The sequence below is a fragment of the Notothenia rossii genome, assembly GCF_949606895.1.
Source record: "Notothenia rossii genome assembly, chromosome: 5".
Classification (NCBI taxonomy): domain Eukaryota; kingdom Metazoa; phylum Chordata; class Actinopteri; order Perciformes; family Nototheniidae; genus Notothenia; species Notothenia rossii.
The window spans coordinates 90,182,562-90,199,554 of NC_136903.1; the positions used below are offsets into that span (position 1 = coordinate 90,182,562).

At 39.2% G+C, this 16,993-nt stretch overlaps 2 protein-coding genes across 2 annotated transcripts in view; both read left to right on the top strand.

The window, feature by feature from the left end:
• The window catches only part of LOC307041498 (uncharacterized protein), a 185,991-nt gene that overhangs the window by 12,240 nt on the left and 156,758 nt on the right, over positions 1-16,993 (top strand). The window contains exons 4-5 of the mRNA XM_079684947.1: positions 12,654-12,740; positions 13,349-13,452. Of these exons, the coding sequence (XP_079541073.1) occupies positions 12,654-12,740; positions 13,349-13,452 (191 nt within the window). The remainder of the gene's footprint in view (positions 1-12,653; positions 12,741-13,348; positions 13,453-16,993) is intronic.
• sec13 (SEC13 homolog, nuclear pore and COPII coat complex component) lies at positions 3,168-9,187 on the top strand (the record flags this gene model as incomplete). Its single annotated transcript, XM_079684531.1, has 4 exons — positions 3,168-3,222; positions 4,813-4,961; positions 5,934-6,080; positions 8,999-9,187. The coding sequence occupies 4 exons, from the start codon at positions 3,168-3,170 to the stop codon at positions 9,113-9,115; spliced, it is 468 nt and encodes a 155-aa protein (XP_079540657.1). The 3' UTR covers positions 9,116-9,187.

The following is a 16,993-nucleotide window of genomic DNA, read 5'->3' on the forward strand; positions in this document are numbered from 1 at the left end:
CTTGTGTCTACAGTTATGGCAGTGAGAGTCATTTTAAAAACACTGTTGACTTTTATTAAGCTGACCGACCTCTGTCATATCGCCAGCAGCTGCTCACCCCCAAATATCCGTTGTTTGGATAAACAAATCACATAACGGTTATCTAAATGGTTATTTTCTTACCCGAAAAAGTGTTACAACTTAATAACAGCCATTCAAAAGCTTTAAACACTGTTTCTCTGTTAAACAAATGTTGATGAAGCTGGCCTCCCTTTTCCAAGTAATAGCGCACATGCTCCAACCAGAAGAACAAACACAAAATAAAGCAATGTGGAAACACCCCAGAGCAGGCAAAGCATCAGGTGAATTATTGACACTATTAAATGATATTTTCTGTTCCAGGCTCTGAGTGTCAGTGATCGCTACCCTGTGGAGGTGGAGCTGAAGGTGAAGCCGGAGGTGGAGCTGGAGCTGGAGCTGGAGGTGGAGGTGGAGGTGATGGTGAAGCTGATGGTGGATCAGATTAGGAAGCTTGAGCTGATGCTGAAGCAGGAGATGGAGCAGATGATGAAGCAGATGAGGAAGGTGGAGGTGATGGTGGAGAAGATGGCTGAGAGAAAAAGGAATCCAGTGTGACCCTCGACTGGAGGAAGACCTCCGGGTAAAGATGTCTCTTGTTTCATCAACATCAGTGACACATATTAGACATAGGAGTGTATTTAGTTATGTTTTTATGGCTCTTGCTGCATCATGAATCTCACATTAACAATATAATGACATTCCTTTTGAACTGATGACTTTCAGGAGCCCAGAAGAAGAAGGCCGGGCCGGGAGCCAAAAAGGGGAAAGGAGAGTAAACCAAGAGAAGAGGAATCGATCTTCAATATGTTATTATCTTAAAGTAGTTTAGTTATTAGCTTTTAGTGATGAGCGCTGTTTAACCCTAATGTTGTGTTCGTGCCTCCCGTGACCCGTTTCAAGTTAGGGTTAGGGTTAGTAATGTGTCTTGGGGCCATCAAATACAATACAACAGGATTGTTCGGTTATGAATGCATAATAAGTTAGTTATGATGTAGTTAAAACAATATTGGATGATTGACCCGCGAACACCATGAACGGGAACAGCTTTCGAACACAACACAAGGGTTAAGTGTATGAACAGAATAGAGCTTGTATTGCTTGTTTTTGATGGAGCTTCAAGTTCAGCAACAGAACAGTTTCCAGTAATGTAGGACGCATTTTGTTTAATTTTTTTTTTTTTAACCTAAATTCCTAGAATCTAAATGTTTGTAAAATGGGGTAGAAGGTGAAGACTTAATTTTAGGATTTTTAATCAAAGTATTTTAATTATTTGGTGGAAAAACAAGTTGTGTGGTTAGTTAGTTTTTCTGTTGTTGTGATACTTCGGTTAGTTCAGATTCAGCAAAAACAAACAAATAAAGTATCTGACAAGTCATCTGACAACTATCCTCAAGGTAAAGCATTTAAATGATTCTAAATATAGAATTTATTTGTTTAATTGGCTAAAATACATTTAGCAGACTGTCACGATACAGCAATATGTTTCTGAGCCACACTGACGAGGATAAGTTCCTCATATCACTTCAATATAACCAAACTATCCATTTAAACTATATTCACAGACGCATGGCATATTACAGTATATCACTGCTTTTTTACTAACAATGCTTTTTGTTATCCGCAATAAAAAATAATCATGAAATGATATTTTGTGCTTTCTGTGTCATTATAAACTCCATGAATAATTGTATTAGGTTAATGTAGTCATGCAGTTTTTAGAGTTTTTTTATTAGAGATTTTTGAACAACTGTTCAATCAATCAATCAATCAATCAATCAATCAATCAATCAATCAATCGGATACGGCTGTAATAGGCCTAAGTCCTTTTAGTTGCTCATAGATAAGTAGACCACTGTTCTTTATATACTATGGATGCTGGTAACAGTCACATAGTCCAAAGTGAAGGTGATGTTTGACCAGTAACGGTCAAGGCGGGACTTGAGACAGTTAACCGTCTTGGATGTGACAACACTTTCTGGCAGGTCATTCCACAAGTTAACCACATGCAGGCTGAAAAAGTTGCGGCGGATAGCCAGTCTTGAGTACTGTTTCTTCAACTTGAGGCAGTGTCCACGAGTCCTGGTGTTATAATCCCGTTGCAGTGGGCATGATGTTTTGTAGATGTTGTGGAGATATTTGAAAACTTTGATCATATCTCCCCTCGCCCTTCTATAATACATACTCGGAATCTGAAGACTTTGCAGTGGTTCTTGATATGGTAGGTCCTTTAGTTCTGGAACCAGCTTCGTTGCCCTTCTCTGTATTTTATCGATGAGCTCAGCATCCTTGTTGTACATGGGGGACCAAGCGACATTCCCATACTCGAGGAGTGGCTGTACAAGAGAGATGTATAAACTATGTACTACGTTAGGGTCCAAATAAGTGTATGATCTGCGGATCATTGCTCGGATACCATTCGCTTTGTTACTTTCCCGACGGATATGGTCACTAAATGTCAGGGTATTATCAACATTCACACCAAGGTCCTTTTCATTCTGAGTCTCGTATAGGTTTATAGTGTTTGAATCATCACCCATATTATACTCATATTTTGTGTTCTGAAAACCTAAGTGCATTACTTTGCACTTTGCTGCATTGAATTTGAGCTGCCAACACTCGGACCACCTCAGCATTTCTCTGAGATCTGACTGGAGTTTTTCTGCATCCTCTTTACACTTAATTACCTTGAAGACTTTAGTATCATCTGCAAACATCTGGACCATGGAGCTCACATTATCGGGTAGGTCGTTGATATAGACGACAAACAGTGCAGGACCCAGGACACTACCTTGTGGAATTCCACTGAGAACTGGGCACCATCCAGATGGTTTCCCGTTAACAAAGACTGTCTGTCGCCTGTTTTTGACAAAAGTCTGAGATCCAGGTGAGTATGTCTCCACGATACCATACCCATAGAGCTTCTTCACTCATCTTTTGTGAGGTACAGTATCAAATGCTTTCTGGAAATCCAAATAAATGGCATTGAGACTTCCTCTTTCGTCAAGGGTACGAGACCATATGTCAAGGCAGGCCAGGAGTTGGGTTGAACAGGATCTGCCCTGGACGAAGCCGTGTTGGCGGTCTGATAACAGGTTGTTTGAGTCAAGATGTTCTATGACGGCATCACGCACCAAGGATTCAAGGAGTTTGCATACTACTGCTGTAAGGCTGACAGGCCTATAGTTTCCAGGATTGCTTCGGTCACCTTTTTTGAATATAGGAGTTACATGACCATCCTTCCAAGGCTGTGGCACCACACCTTCATCAAGCGATTTTTAAAATATAGTAAGTAAGGGTTCATCTAGTTAATCACACAGTCCTTTGAGAATCCTGGGATAGATGCCATCCGGTCCTGATGCTTTTGAGGCATCTAAGTTCGATAGTTTTTTATGGATGTCCTTTGATGTGAAGTCCAATTTATTGAGTATATTATTAAATGGTCTGTCCTGGAAGTCTGGTATTGATGAGATGTCCTCCTTTGTGAACACACTAGCAAAGAAGGAATTTAGTGTATTGGCTTTGTCCTTGTCATTTTGAGCCAGGCTTCCATGAGCCTTTTTCAGATCTCCGACTGTGGCATTGACTTTTAACTTGCTTCTGGCATATTTATAAAAAGCTTTCGGATTCTCTTTGGCTTCCTTTGCAATTTTTCTTTCATGCTCTCTTTTAGCTTTCCGACACTCCCATTTAACTTGGTTGCACAATTTTGCATAGGAACAACGGTCACTCTCTGTACCATATATCCTTTGTAAGGTGTAAGCTGCACTTTTTGATTTGATTTGATGTTTGATTCTATCATTTATCGATTCCGGAGTAGAGCGATTTTTCTTACTTTTTCCCGATGACATAGGGATGTGCCTCTTGCAACTTGTTAGGATGTTTTCTTCCATGGCCTCCCACTGTGCTGAAGCTGACTTGTTTTCAAAGGTCTGTGCCCAGTCTGTCCCAATCATTTCCTGTTTCAGACCTTCATCATTTCCTTTATTAAGGATGAACTTGCAGTTTGGATTATCGCATATCTCATGGTAGCATAGAAATTTGAACGACAGGCAGTCATGGTGACTTTTTCCTAGTGGTGCTTCATGAATTAGATCCTCAACCATTCCCTCCTCATTTGTGATAATTAACATAAGAAATGTTAACATGAAATGTGGTTAAATGAATACAAGTTTTAAAATGTTTTATCCATATTGAACTTCTACATGTTGTATATAAAAGAGCCAAGGTTGCTTCACAAAATTCAAATCAAGAAACAGCCAGATTCTGCAGATATCACAATGTGTGTTTCGGTTCCCATCATATTCTTTTTTATGACTTTTAAAGACACGGCATGGACAGGTGCGCTATTTTGTGAAAGAAAACATACAGAAGGTGATGAGCTGCACGAGCTAACCAAAGTCTTTACGGGTTTGCACAGAATCTCTGTCTGTCAGTATGATCCGATGAACAGTAAATGGTGTGGAAGTACCAAATGATTACTATATGTCCTGATGTTAACACAAGGCCGTTGTTCCCATTTAGGAATTTCAACCAGGACCAACTTCAAATGTTGTGACAGTTTTTTTCCTGGTTTTCTCTAATGAAAACTTCAGGTACTCTTTAAAACAGCTGCTAGTTAGTTATGGGTACTTTTAACTTAAGTACATTTTGAAGCCCATACTTCTTTACTTTGACTTGAGTAAAGAAGTTTAGTCAGTACTTCTACTTTTATCAGAGTATTTATAACCACCAGTATCTGTACTTCTACTTGAGTAAAGGACGTGTACTTTGATCTCTGCAGAGAGGAGGACGGTCAGTGGAAGGAGGACCAGAAGCTGGAGGCTCTCAGTGATTGGGTGAGAGACGTTGGCTGGGCTCCGTCCATCGGGCTGCCCACCAGCACCATCGCCAGCTGCTCCCAGGTCAGTTATTACAGATAAAATAACATAAGAAATACTTTATTAATCCAAGCAGCATGTAAAACAAGTACAGCACATAATTAGAAATGATGAGTAAAAAGAGTAGAAAATAAACAATTATACAATATAAACATCTCAAAGTAGCAGATAAAACAGAACATAAAGAATGAAGATATAGAAGTTGACCGTGAGAAGAAATACGTAAATTATCTGTCAAAGTTATAAGTCCAGAAAGTTCCACTAGGTGGCGCCAGAGGTAAACGTTCAGGAGGTTTTTCAGGAACCTGTGGCATGTTTGGAGCTGAAAATCAGAACATCTCTGATTATAAACACGCTGCATTAAGTTTTCTGCTTTTATAGATTTAGTGTAATACATTTCAAATGCTGTGGAAAGTTACAAAGTACACAACAGTACTGTAAATAAGTATTTTTCGACACACCTGTACTTAATTTGTACCTTTCTTTAGTATTTCCATTATTAATACTTTTACTCCACGGCATCACACAGGGAAATAATGTACATTTTAATCTTACTGTTTTCTGACACCAAGTTATATCCATAAAAATATGCTCATATTGCAGTTCTAAACTACTTATCTACCCAGTAGTATGCAAGAAATCCTAAATATGTTTGACGTTGACGAATTACATAATTGAAATGGTTATACAAGCATTTGGTTTTGATAAAAACGGAATAATATAAAAATATAACGGTGTGGAAGGAGACATTCTGCATTATGAAAGCTTTTGATACATAAAGTAAATTTTTATTTCAGTATTTAACAATTTTAAGACAATATTATTTATAATTTTGCTGAAGTTGAGGATCCGGGTACTTCTTCCAACGCTGGTCAGAGAAGAAAACGTTTAATTAGCAGCTGAATAATAATAATAAAAACTCTTCTGCTTCACACAGCACAGAGTTCAGTGGGAAGACATTTTGTTAAGATATTTGTTTCCTCTGCCCTTCTTTAGGACGGACGCGTGTTCATCTGGACGTGTGACGACCCGGCTGGAAACACCTGGACGGCTAAACTCCTCCACAAGTTCAACGATGTGGTTTGGAACGTCAGCTGGTCCATCACCGGAAACATCCTGGCTGTTTCAGGAGGAGACAACAAGGTACAATATACACAGTTATATATTTATATTTATACTTCCTTTATCCAGGTAAAAGCAACTGGAACTGGATCATGTTTATTTCTCCGTGTCAAGACAAGTTTATTTATAAAGCTTGAGGAAAGTGAGGTACAAACAACAATAGAAAGGCAATTATCATTTTCTGAGGACACATTTTGAAAGGCAACAGAAGAAAACCTTACTCTAACAATAAATAAACATTTATAAAGTAGTACAGCATTACAACTGCCAAGAGGAGCAGACAGTTAAATATTGAGTGCTCCTCTTACGTCTCAATGGAGGAAAACACTGGATTTAAAGTAAAGATGCAAAACTTAGGAGATGCCACGTTGATTGTAAAACAGTTTTAAAAAAAAAAAAATCTGAGGAATACAAGAAATGTACAGCAGTGCCATCCCATGTATGGCTTTAGATATATTAAAGAAGTTAAAATAAATATAAGATTATTATTTTCCCATTTGTTATACCTGAATATGTGTTTCCTGATGTGTGACTACAAAAACAATTGCAAAATTATTTTACTGTCAATTCAGTTAAAAATGCAGGATTATGATTTTCTTAGGATCCTGTTAGATAATCAGCTTCTCTTTCCTGGAGTCAAAAACATCTCAGCAGCGAAGATACCTACAAACAAAATAAGAATATTATATTTAGATCTGATTAAAGTATAACTGCCAACATACTATGTTCTCATTCATATCCACTTTTGCATTTACTAACATACAAACACATTCAGGTATAGACACATTTCATTAAGTACATTTACTATTTACATTTCAGCTAATCAAAGCAGATACAACTTTATTTTATACAGCACTTTTCATACACAAAATGCTGCACAAGCCAAAAATATAGACACAAATATAGACAATACTAACCCCCCCGTTCCCAGATAATAATAATAATAATAATTAAAACTGCGGTCGCACATGTGCGCGCAGTTATGAGTGGGCCCTCGCGTCCGTGCGCCTGCCGGGGAGGGCAGCCGGTCGTCGTAGGTTTTAGTGCATGTAAATGGTCTGCAAAGGCTAAGGTCCCTGTATTCCCCCTGCCTGAAACGCAGCCATTGGACTCCTTTGTTTACTTCTGGAACATAGTGACATCACTACATAACACTCACACTTCTATTGGCTAGAGATCCAACACATTATAGGCTTAGGGGCGGGACATCTCTTAGCGGTTGACCAATCACAACAGAACCGGCCAGCTAACCAATCAGAGCAGACTGGGCTCTGGTTTCAGACAGAGGGTGAAAAGAGGTGCTGCAGCACAGGCAGTATGAGACAAATAAAGAGCTTTTTGAACATTAAAGCATGGAGACATGTAGAGACACTACATACTGATATACACCTGAACATCAGCAGGAGAGGACTCTTTAAAGTAGAAACACTACATACTGATATACACCTGAACATCAGCAGCAGAGGACTCTTTAAAGTAGAGACACTACATACTGATATACACCTGAACATCAGCAGGAGAGGACTCTTTAAAGTAGAGACACTACATACTGATATACACCTGAACATCAGCAGGAGAGGACTCTTTAAAGTATAAACACTACATACTGATATACACCTGAACATCAGCAGGAGAGGACTCTTTAAAGTAGAGACACTACATACTGATATACACCTGAACATCAGCAGGAGAGGACTCTTTAAAGTAGAGACACTACATACTGATATACACCTGCACATCAGCAGGAGAGGACTCTTTAAAGTAGAGACACTACATACTGATATACACCTGAACATCAGCAGCAGAGGACTCTTTAAAGTAGAGACATTCATACTGATATACACCTGAACATCAGCAGGAGAGGACTCTTTAAAGTAGAGACACTACATACTGATATACACCTGAACATCAAAAGAAGAGGACTCTTTAAAGTAGAGACACTACATATTGATATACACCTGAATATCAGCCGGAGAGGACTCTTTAAAGTACAGACACTACATACTGATATACACCTGAACATCAGCAGGAGAGGACTCTTTAAAGTAGAGACACTACATACTGATATACACCTGAACATCAGCAGGAGAGGACTCTTTAAAGTAGAGACACTACATAGTTATATACACCTTAACATCAGCCGGAGAGGACTCTTTAAAGTAGAGACACTACATACTGATATACACCTGAACATCAGCAGGAGAGGACTCTTTAAAGTAGAGACACTACATACTGATATACACCTGAACATCAGCAGGAGAGGACTCTTTAAAGCAGAGACACTACATACTGATATACACCTGAACATCAGCGGGAGAGGACTCTTTAAAGTAGAGACACTACATACTGGTATACACCTGGACATCAGCAGGAGAGGACTCTTTAAAGTAGAGACACTACATACTGATATACACCTGAACATCAGCAGGAGAGGACTCTTTAAAGTAGAGACACTGCACACCTTGTTCAGGTAATGACCTGAAGAAGTTAGATGCCGCCTCTCACAGCGCACTGAGATTTGTTACTCTCTGTAAGCACTTACTCATCACTGTACCCTGTATGCCAGGGCAGGTTTGCCTTCACTCGCTGTACGGAGGCTCAGTCTTCGGTAATGGTACATGTTCCTCTATAAGCCATGTTGGGTAAACTCCCATCTTACATCTCTCTGATCACACAGAGTTACATATGCCAAGGCAAGGACTGACTTAGGTACGAAGCTTTTATGTGCGCAGCTCCTCCTGCTTGGAACAGTCTTCAAACAGATTGAAACTGAGCAATTTGGTTCCACTGCATGTTTTTAAAGCTCAGATAGGTGCAATGCTATTTGATACTGTTTATACTTGTCAATGTCGATAGGTATGTAGATGTAGCCCTGTAAATATGATGTCCTTATTGTTTTCTGTTGTTTTACGTTTTCTGTTGTAACCTACTTGCTGCAGGTCTCCCTTCCTCCTTCTTTGGGGGTTCCCTCTATGCTCACGGCTGCATTTCTCCCTTTAGATATACGATTTCAGGATCGGGGTCTCATCGCCAAAGACTTAACATTTATCATATGACATGTGTCAATGAATGTTCTTTAAACAAAATGAAGTCTCTCCTGATTGAAATAAAAACCTGTCTGAAAATGATCAACATCTATTTTTAGTCTTCAAACACTCCCAGAGCCCATACCTTGTTCCTCTTTGTGTTTACTTCCTGTTTGTCTTGTTCATCAGGAAGTTTTGTGCTAGCCATAAATATAAAAATGAAAAAAGTACTCCACAGTGTTTTCCGATGGAGAATCACTCCAGCTACTCTGGCCTGCAAGAGTCTACTTGTGAGAAGCACTGGTGGGTTTGCTATCCTGGCTCCAACATGGTGGAATGAGCTCCCCATTGAAATCAGGACAGCAGAAAGCTTACACATCTTCTTCAGACTGAAAACTCATCTCTTTGGACTCCACTTCCAGAGATAGAATTACTAACAAAGCACTTATATACTAATAAAGGGCTGGCTTATCTAAAGCCAGTTGAGTAGCACTTGAAATGTTTGGCTCTATGAAACCTGATGAACTTATATGATTCTGTTTTCTTCAAGGTTGTATCTTCCTGGTCGAATGTACTTATTGTAAGTCTCTTTGGATAAAAGCCTCAGCTAAATGTAATGTCATGTAACTGGTACAAATGCTTGTATAACTTTACACGTTAGGGTCATGTAGCTGATAAGTAGTATATAACATCAGAAAGTATTTATCAAACGCACAGGCAGCTGTGTTCAGACCCAGTTTGACGGTAAAGGATGTATCCTGGTTTAATTCATCTGGCCTCATTGCTGTGATGTGTAGTTTACATGGATTTAATAGTACCGCATAGTTAACCCTGTAAGGACCCTGGTTGTAAACATTACTTTAAGCTATCCTAAAAGAGTCAGTACATGTTTAGTTTTTTTAAACACTACATTTACATAGTCACGAGATCCTTTTGTTCAGCCTCACTATGCTATTTGGTATTAAAGGTGTGTATAGATCCTGCCCTCTGGCCATACACGCAAACAACTTCTGAATCTTCAAACGAGCAACATCTCTTTGTTTTATCGGACTGGATTTGTCAGATTCAAGTAAGTAAAATGCCTCAAATGTTTTTTTTTTATTATTACAATGTCTAGAACATGTACATATTCAGTTATTGTGGAATACATTCATCAAATTTGATTTTGAGCAGCTTATGTCTTTGTTGCAATATTACGTACCCGGGTCTGTGTGGTAGTCAAAATAGCTTGAGCACCTGTCATGGGCCCCGCCCTTCTTATATGTTCACATATGGAAATAAAACACTAATAGAAGTATAATGTCTTTGATGATTCACTATAACTAAGTTCTAAATGTGTAAGATTTTGAATTGAAACCAGAATTGAATAAATGACGTTATTTCTGACAGCAGTATATGAAATTGTATCTCATCAGTTAATTAGTTACAAAAACACATTTAACTCTTCTCTGGTTCTGGCAGAAACAGTTATTTCTGAAATGTGTTGGGACACTTGGATGAATCCCTTTTAGTGTGATAATTAGCCTGTTAGCATTAGCCAGACAGCATTGTGTTACTTGTTGAACTGGTTTACCTGCATGTGTGCGTGTAGGCAGGCCGCCCGTCCCTGCACGCAGATCGCGCAATAGAAATAAAACAGCATTCCTCCAGAGGGAGTTTCTCTCCCACACACTCCCCCCACCCCCTCTCTCACGCTTTCACGCCCATTCACACAAAATGGCCCGTGACACACACACACACACACACCCACACACACACCCACACACACACACACACACACACACGCACACACACACACACACGCACACGCACACACACACACACACACATACACACACACACACACACACACACACACACACACACACACACACACACACACACACACACACACACACACACACACACACACACACACACACACACAAAGCAATGATACACCTGTGAGTTAGCTGTAGAAGTGTCAGAATCAATATAGACGTTACTGTGTCAGAGTGTCAGGGGCCCTATTGCCCCCCAGGGGTGAACCCTGACCCTAGCCCTGACCCCGGGGCCAATAGGGCTCAAGAGGTTAAACAATGCAGCGATTCTGCACTGTGGTCACCTCAGCCGTCTCTCGCTTTAATTTTTTTTAATCTGCAGCTCTTCATCCCCTGCTATATTTGATGAGCGATATAAATATTTGTTACCTTAAGTTCTTAATAAATCTGTCACTGTAGGACTCAGTACTGGTTTGACTGCTACCAGAAAAACAATGAAGTACTTTTACTGTGTACTTTGTGAGTACGCGACGCAGACGGACCCGGTGGAATCGAAGGGGTTTGGGATAGGGCCCAGGGCTCAAGAGGTTACATCTCCTAACAATGTTGTCCAGTTTAGACATAGGCTTATGATATTTACAGCCCTTAATAACATTTGTTTTCTGGGCTCAATGTGTTCTTGGACTTTTTCGTTGGGATGGTTCAATTCACCTAGTTTTCCCTTGTGTATAATATTATCTCTGTTCCTTCAACAGGATACTGTAGTGCTTCAAAGCAAGTGTTCACACAAACTGAAAGATTGACAATAAAGTTGACTTTGATATCCTTTTTACTTCTGGCAATTGCATTTACCCTTCAAACATCTTAAAGTGGTGTTGATATGTGCAGATTATCCTGCTGAACTAAACATGTAAGTATCATGAACATGTGTTAGCGACAGAGATGATTTCTCCCATAAATGGAAACCCAATAGAGAAAGTAAATGTGTCAGGTATTGGATGAAGAGTAAAATAATAGTTTCTTTAAATGGACATACAGTATACTCTCGTTTAGTACCTTGTAATTGAGTACAGCACTTTAGTAAATGTTCTTAGTTACTGTCCACCACTGGCCTTGATAATATGTTGGGTGTATCGGTTTGAATCTATGAAATCAATTTCATTGATATTTTTAGTCAAAATGAAGATCGCTGCCTTCAATGTGAAGAGACTGGGATGGGAAAAAGTCAACAAGGAGGGCGTACTGGATAATATCATTAAGGTAACTCACCGTGCTGAAACACACAAGTTTGTTCGGTTTAATATTTCAGTTAATGTTTTTGTACATGGCGAGAAAATTAAAGGAAAGCAGCAGTTTTTTTATGCATTGAAAACATTTATAAAATTTAAAAATAGCTTTTAGTTCTGTGCTTTCTTTTCTCTGTGGTTGTGTTTTGCAGATTGTGTCTCAGTACAGCGTGGTACTGCTGGTGGAGGTGACGGATGTGAGTGGTGAGGCCATGCCACTGCTCCTCCAACACCTTAATGCCTATGGGTGAGGTCTCCACACATAGAAGCATGCACATTCATTTAAAGGGGCCATATTCTGCAGGTTCAGATTCAAAATGTGTTTTTAGGGTCCTGTGACATGTTTTCATGTTTTAATGTTCAGAAAGCTCTTTCTTTTTCTCACACTGTGCTGCAGCACCTCTTTTCACTGTTGCCCTAAAAACAAGTGTCTGTGATTAAATCTTATGGGGCATCTACAATGATACAACCAAATGATTGATGATGAGATATTCAGTTCCAGTTGTTTCTGTTTTCTGGCAGAGATAACAGAAGTAATCCGTACGGCATGCTGTGCAGTGAACCTCTGGGACCGGAGGGTCACAAGGAGAAGTTTGTCTACTTCTACAGGTCAGAAACACAAGTGCAGACAATCCTGTGTGTGGTTCAAAGACCTTTTTGGGCAACCAGGGCCTTCATTATAGAGACAGACCTGACATGGGGAGTGATGACACACAGAAAATGTTCTTAGAACTGGATTCAGACCAAGCCTCAGTACACATCAATCTAACAATTGAGCTATACGTTATGTCTCACAGGAATTAAAATATGTCTTAAATTGGTAACAGCCACATTCAATTGGATAATTATTATTGAAAAACTGTTTGGAATATCAAAGACAAAAAAACCAGTAATGTTTGTTTTTTGAACCAGTAATCTGTGACACATTAAACTACTCTTCTTTGAGACGCTTGACTTCAATCTTTTAACTCCTACAATTTATTTGTTGTCTATGGTTCAGTAGCTAAGACCCAGAACATCATAGGCTTTACAAATCATCACATTGTGCTCTTGGGCCAAACTCTACATACATTTCCTACAAGGCTCTACTGAAAAACTTCAAGTGGTTTATGAGCTATCTCACTAACTAATACAAATACATGAATAAACAAACAAAACATAACATGTGTGTTTATAAGCTTTATAATACGGTACATGTTTGTGGCTTTGTGTTTTAGAAAGAAAGAAGTGGAAATTATACAATCCCACCAGAAAGGAGAAAATGCTGAAGATGTGATCACCAGACAGCCTTTCATGGTCCTTCTCAATTGTTCAAACACAGGTGTGTGTGTGTGTGTGTGTGTGTGTGTGTGTGTGTGTGTGTGTGTGTGTGTGTGTGTGTGTGTGTGTGTGTGTGTGTGTGTGTGTGTGTGTGTGTGTGTGTGTGTGTGTGTGTGTGTGTGTGTGTGTGTTGTTGGAGCAAACATAAAACAGTGGTGGTGGCTTAAAGCCCACCTCTGCTCCGCGCCGTCCGTTAGATGAGCCTGGTCACATTAATAAGAAGAAGGAGTTCAAAACACCGGCATAAAAGTTATAACAATAATCTGATTGATTTTAATGGTAAAGAAAACCCATACAAGTTACAGAGTACTCCGAACTTCCAGTTCTACTGCCGTGCGATACAGGTATCGGGACCAGCCAGTCAGAAACAGGAAGCGCCCTGCATGAATAAACAACAGTATACATAGACAGATTTGGAGGCAGTCGATTTCACTCCTAAACGAATCAGAGTTTTGGGAAAAAAGTATTTTACTTCTGAACAGAGCATGAGAGCTTCGGACAGAGTCAATCTTTTATCTTGCACCTGAATTCAATCCTTTACTTTCCCAAGGAATATTTCACACAAACTATTCTTTCCCAGACAATCAAATATTGTACACAGATATATTGGTGCCCAGAAAGGACCTTGAAAAGAATATGTGTGTGTGTGGTGTGCTGGTATCTAGGTCACTGAGTGTGAGTGAGAAGGTTATATATATATAGGATTACTTGAAAACAGTCCCCAATAATACATGTTTACTTTAAACAGTTTAGAACAAACAAATTAACGTGTGTGTGTGTGTGTGTGTGTGTGTGTGTGTGTGTGTGTGTGTGTGTGTGTGTGTGTGTGTGTTTGTGTGTGTGTGTGTGTGCCTACAGTTGTGAAGAAGCTGGTGTTGATCCCGGTCCACACCAATCCAAGTAACGCAGAGGCGGAACTGAACGCTCTTCATGATGTGGTTGAAGGTGCGAGGGAGATGTGGCAGACTGATGTAAGTGTTTAAAATATTATTGATGGGTTTGAGAGAAAAACAATATGTGAAAAATATTTACATTTAACATTTTGCAAAATTTGTTTAAACTTAGATTACCTTCAGTATGAATAAAGTAAAAACAAATGAACATAATGTTCCATTCTGAATTTGGTTGTGTTGTTCTTTCTTCTGCAGAACATTATGATTTTGGGAGACTTTAATGCCGATGTACCGTATCTCTCCAACGAGCAGAAGGTAGTGCTCCGTATCTCCTCCGCTCGTTATCATTGGCTGATAGACGATGATGTGAACACCACGACTAGTAACAATAACAACCACGCCTACGACAGGTAATACACGTTTTATTGTTACAGTTTAATCCAAGCATTTTTTGTGTTTGTTAAAAAAATGAATTGTGCTGCATTTCCAAATAACAGGATCGTGGTTTACGGAAAGAGGATGCTGAAGGCCATCGTCCCTGACTCAGCCAAAGCCTACAACTTCAAGGAAGGCTTGGACTTGACAGAAGAAGAAGTGAGACTCATGTTTAGGGGTTGGGTATCGTTGGTACGATGAGATGTTACCCCCCCCCCCCCCCTCTGAAACACCGAAACCTGCTGAAGTGACACAGCCCAACCCATTACCGGTTTAAATGCATATATTTACATTTTTCCGGTTTAGCAGTAGCAGCATCATAAACAATACATTTTATTTGGGATTATTAACAGCTACACTACCGAAGCCCATAGTCTGGTTGGAAATAATACCACATGTTAATAAAGCACATGTTGATAGTTTTATAAAAACTGCCAGAACGGTGCTTTAGCTAGGAACGTTAGCTTCTGTCACCCTAACAAGCTGGCCAACGAACATTAGCTAACTTTCGCTATCTACTTTACAAACTAGGAAACATTTGCTTTCTATCTCACTTAGCTAGTTTATGTTAGCTATATAGCTAACAAGATAGCGAGCTAATGTTAGCTATCTAGTTACCTATTGACAAATGTGTGGCTCGCATAATTTAGGACTATTATTCAATATCCTACGGTTAGACTTGCAGTGTAAACTTGTGTCTACAGTTCTGGCAGTGAGAGTCATTTTAACCCCAAATATCGGTTCTTTGGATAAACAAATCACATAACGGTTATCTAAATGGTTAGTTTCTTACCCGAAAAAGTGTTACAGCTTAATGACAGTCATTCAAAAGCTTTAAACACTGTTTCTTTGTTAAACAAATGTTGATGAAGCTGGCAACCCTTTTCCAAGTAATTGCGCACATGCTCTAACCGGAAGAACAAACACAAAATAAAGCAATGTGGAAACACCCCAGAGCAGGCAAAGCATCAGGTGAATTATTGACACTATTAAATGATATTTTCTGTTCCAGACTCAGAGTGTCAGTAATCACTACCCTGTGGAGGTGGAGCTGGAGGAGAAAGCTCTGTGAAAAAAGGAATCCAGTGAGACCCTCGACTGGAGGAAGACCTCCGGGTAAAGATGTCTCTTGTTTCATCAACATCAGTGACACATATTAGACATAGGAGTGTATTTAGTTATGTTTTTATGGCTCTTGCTGCATCATGAATCTCACATTAACAATATAATGACATTTCTTTTGAACTGATGACTTTCAGGAGCCCAGAAGAAGAAGGCCGGGCCGGGAGCCACAAAGGGGAAAGGAGTGTAAACCAAGAGAAGAGGAATCGATCTTCAATATGTTATTATCTTAAAGTAGTTTAGTTATTAGCTTTTGGTGATGAGCGCTGTTTAACCCTAATGTTGTGTTCGTGTCTCCCGTGACCCGTTTCAAGTTAGGGTTAGGGTTAGTAATGTGTTTTGGGGCCATCAAATACAATACAACAGGATTGTTCGGTTATGAATGCATAATAAGTTAGTTATGATGTAGTTAAAACAATATTGGATGATTGACCCGCGAACACCATGAACGGGAACAGCTTTCAAACACAACACAAGGGTTAAGTGTATGAACAGAATAGAGCTTGTATTGCTTGTTTTTGATGGAGCTTCAAGTTCAGCAACAGAACAGTTTCCAGTAATGTAGGACGCATTTTGTTTAATAATTATTTTTTAACCTAAATTCCTAGAATCTAATTGTTTGTAAAATGGGGTAAAAGGTGAAGACTTAATTTTAGGATTTTTAATCAAAGTATTTTAATTATTTGGTGGAAAAACAAGTTGTGTGGTTAGTTCGTTTGTTGTTGTGATACTTCGGTTAGTTCAGATTCAGCAAAAACAAACAAATAAAGTATCTGACAAGTCATCTGACAACTACCCTCAAGGTAAAGCACTTAAATGATTCTAAATATAGAATTTGTTTAATTGGCTAAAATACATTTAGCAGACTGTCACGATACAGCAATATGTTTCTGGGCCACACTGACGAGGATAAGTTCCTCATCACTTCAATATAACCAAACTATCCATTTAAACTATATTCACAGACGCATGGCATATTACAGTATATCACTGCTTTTTAACTAACAATGCTTTTTGTTATCCGCAATAAAAAATAATCATGAAATGATATTTTGTGCTTTCTGTGTCATTATAAACTCCATGAATAGTTTA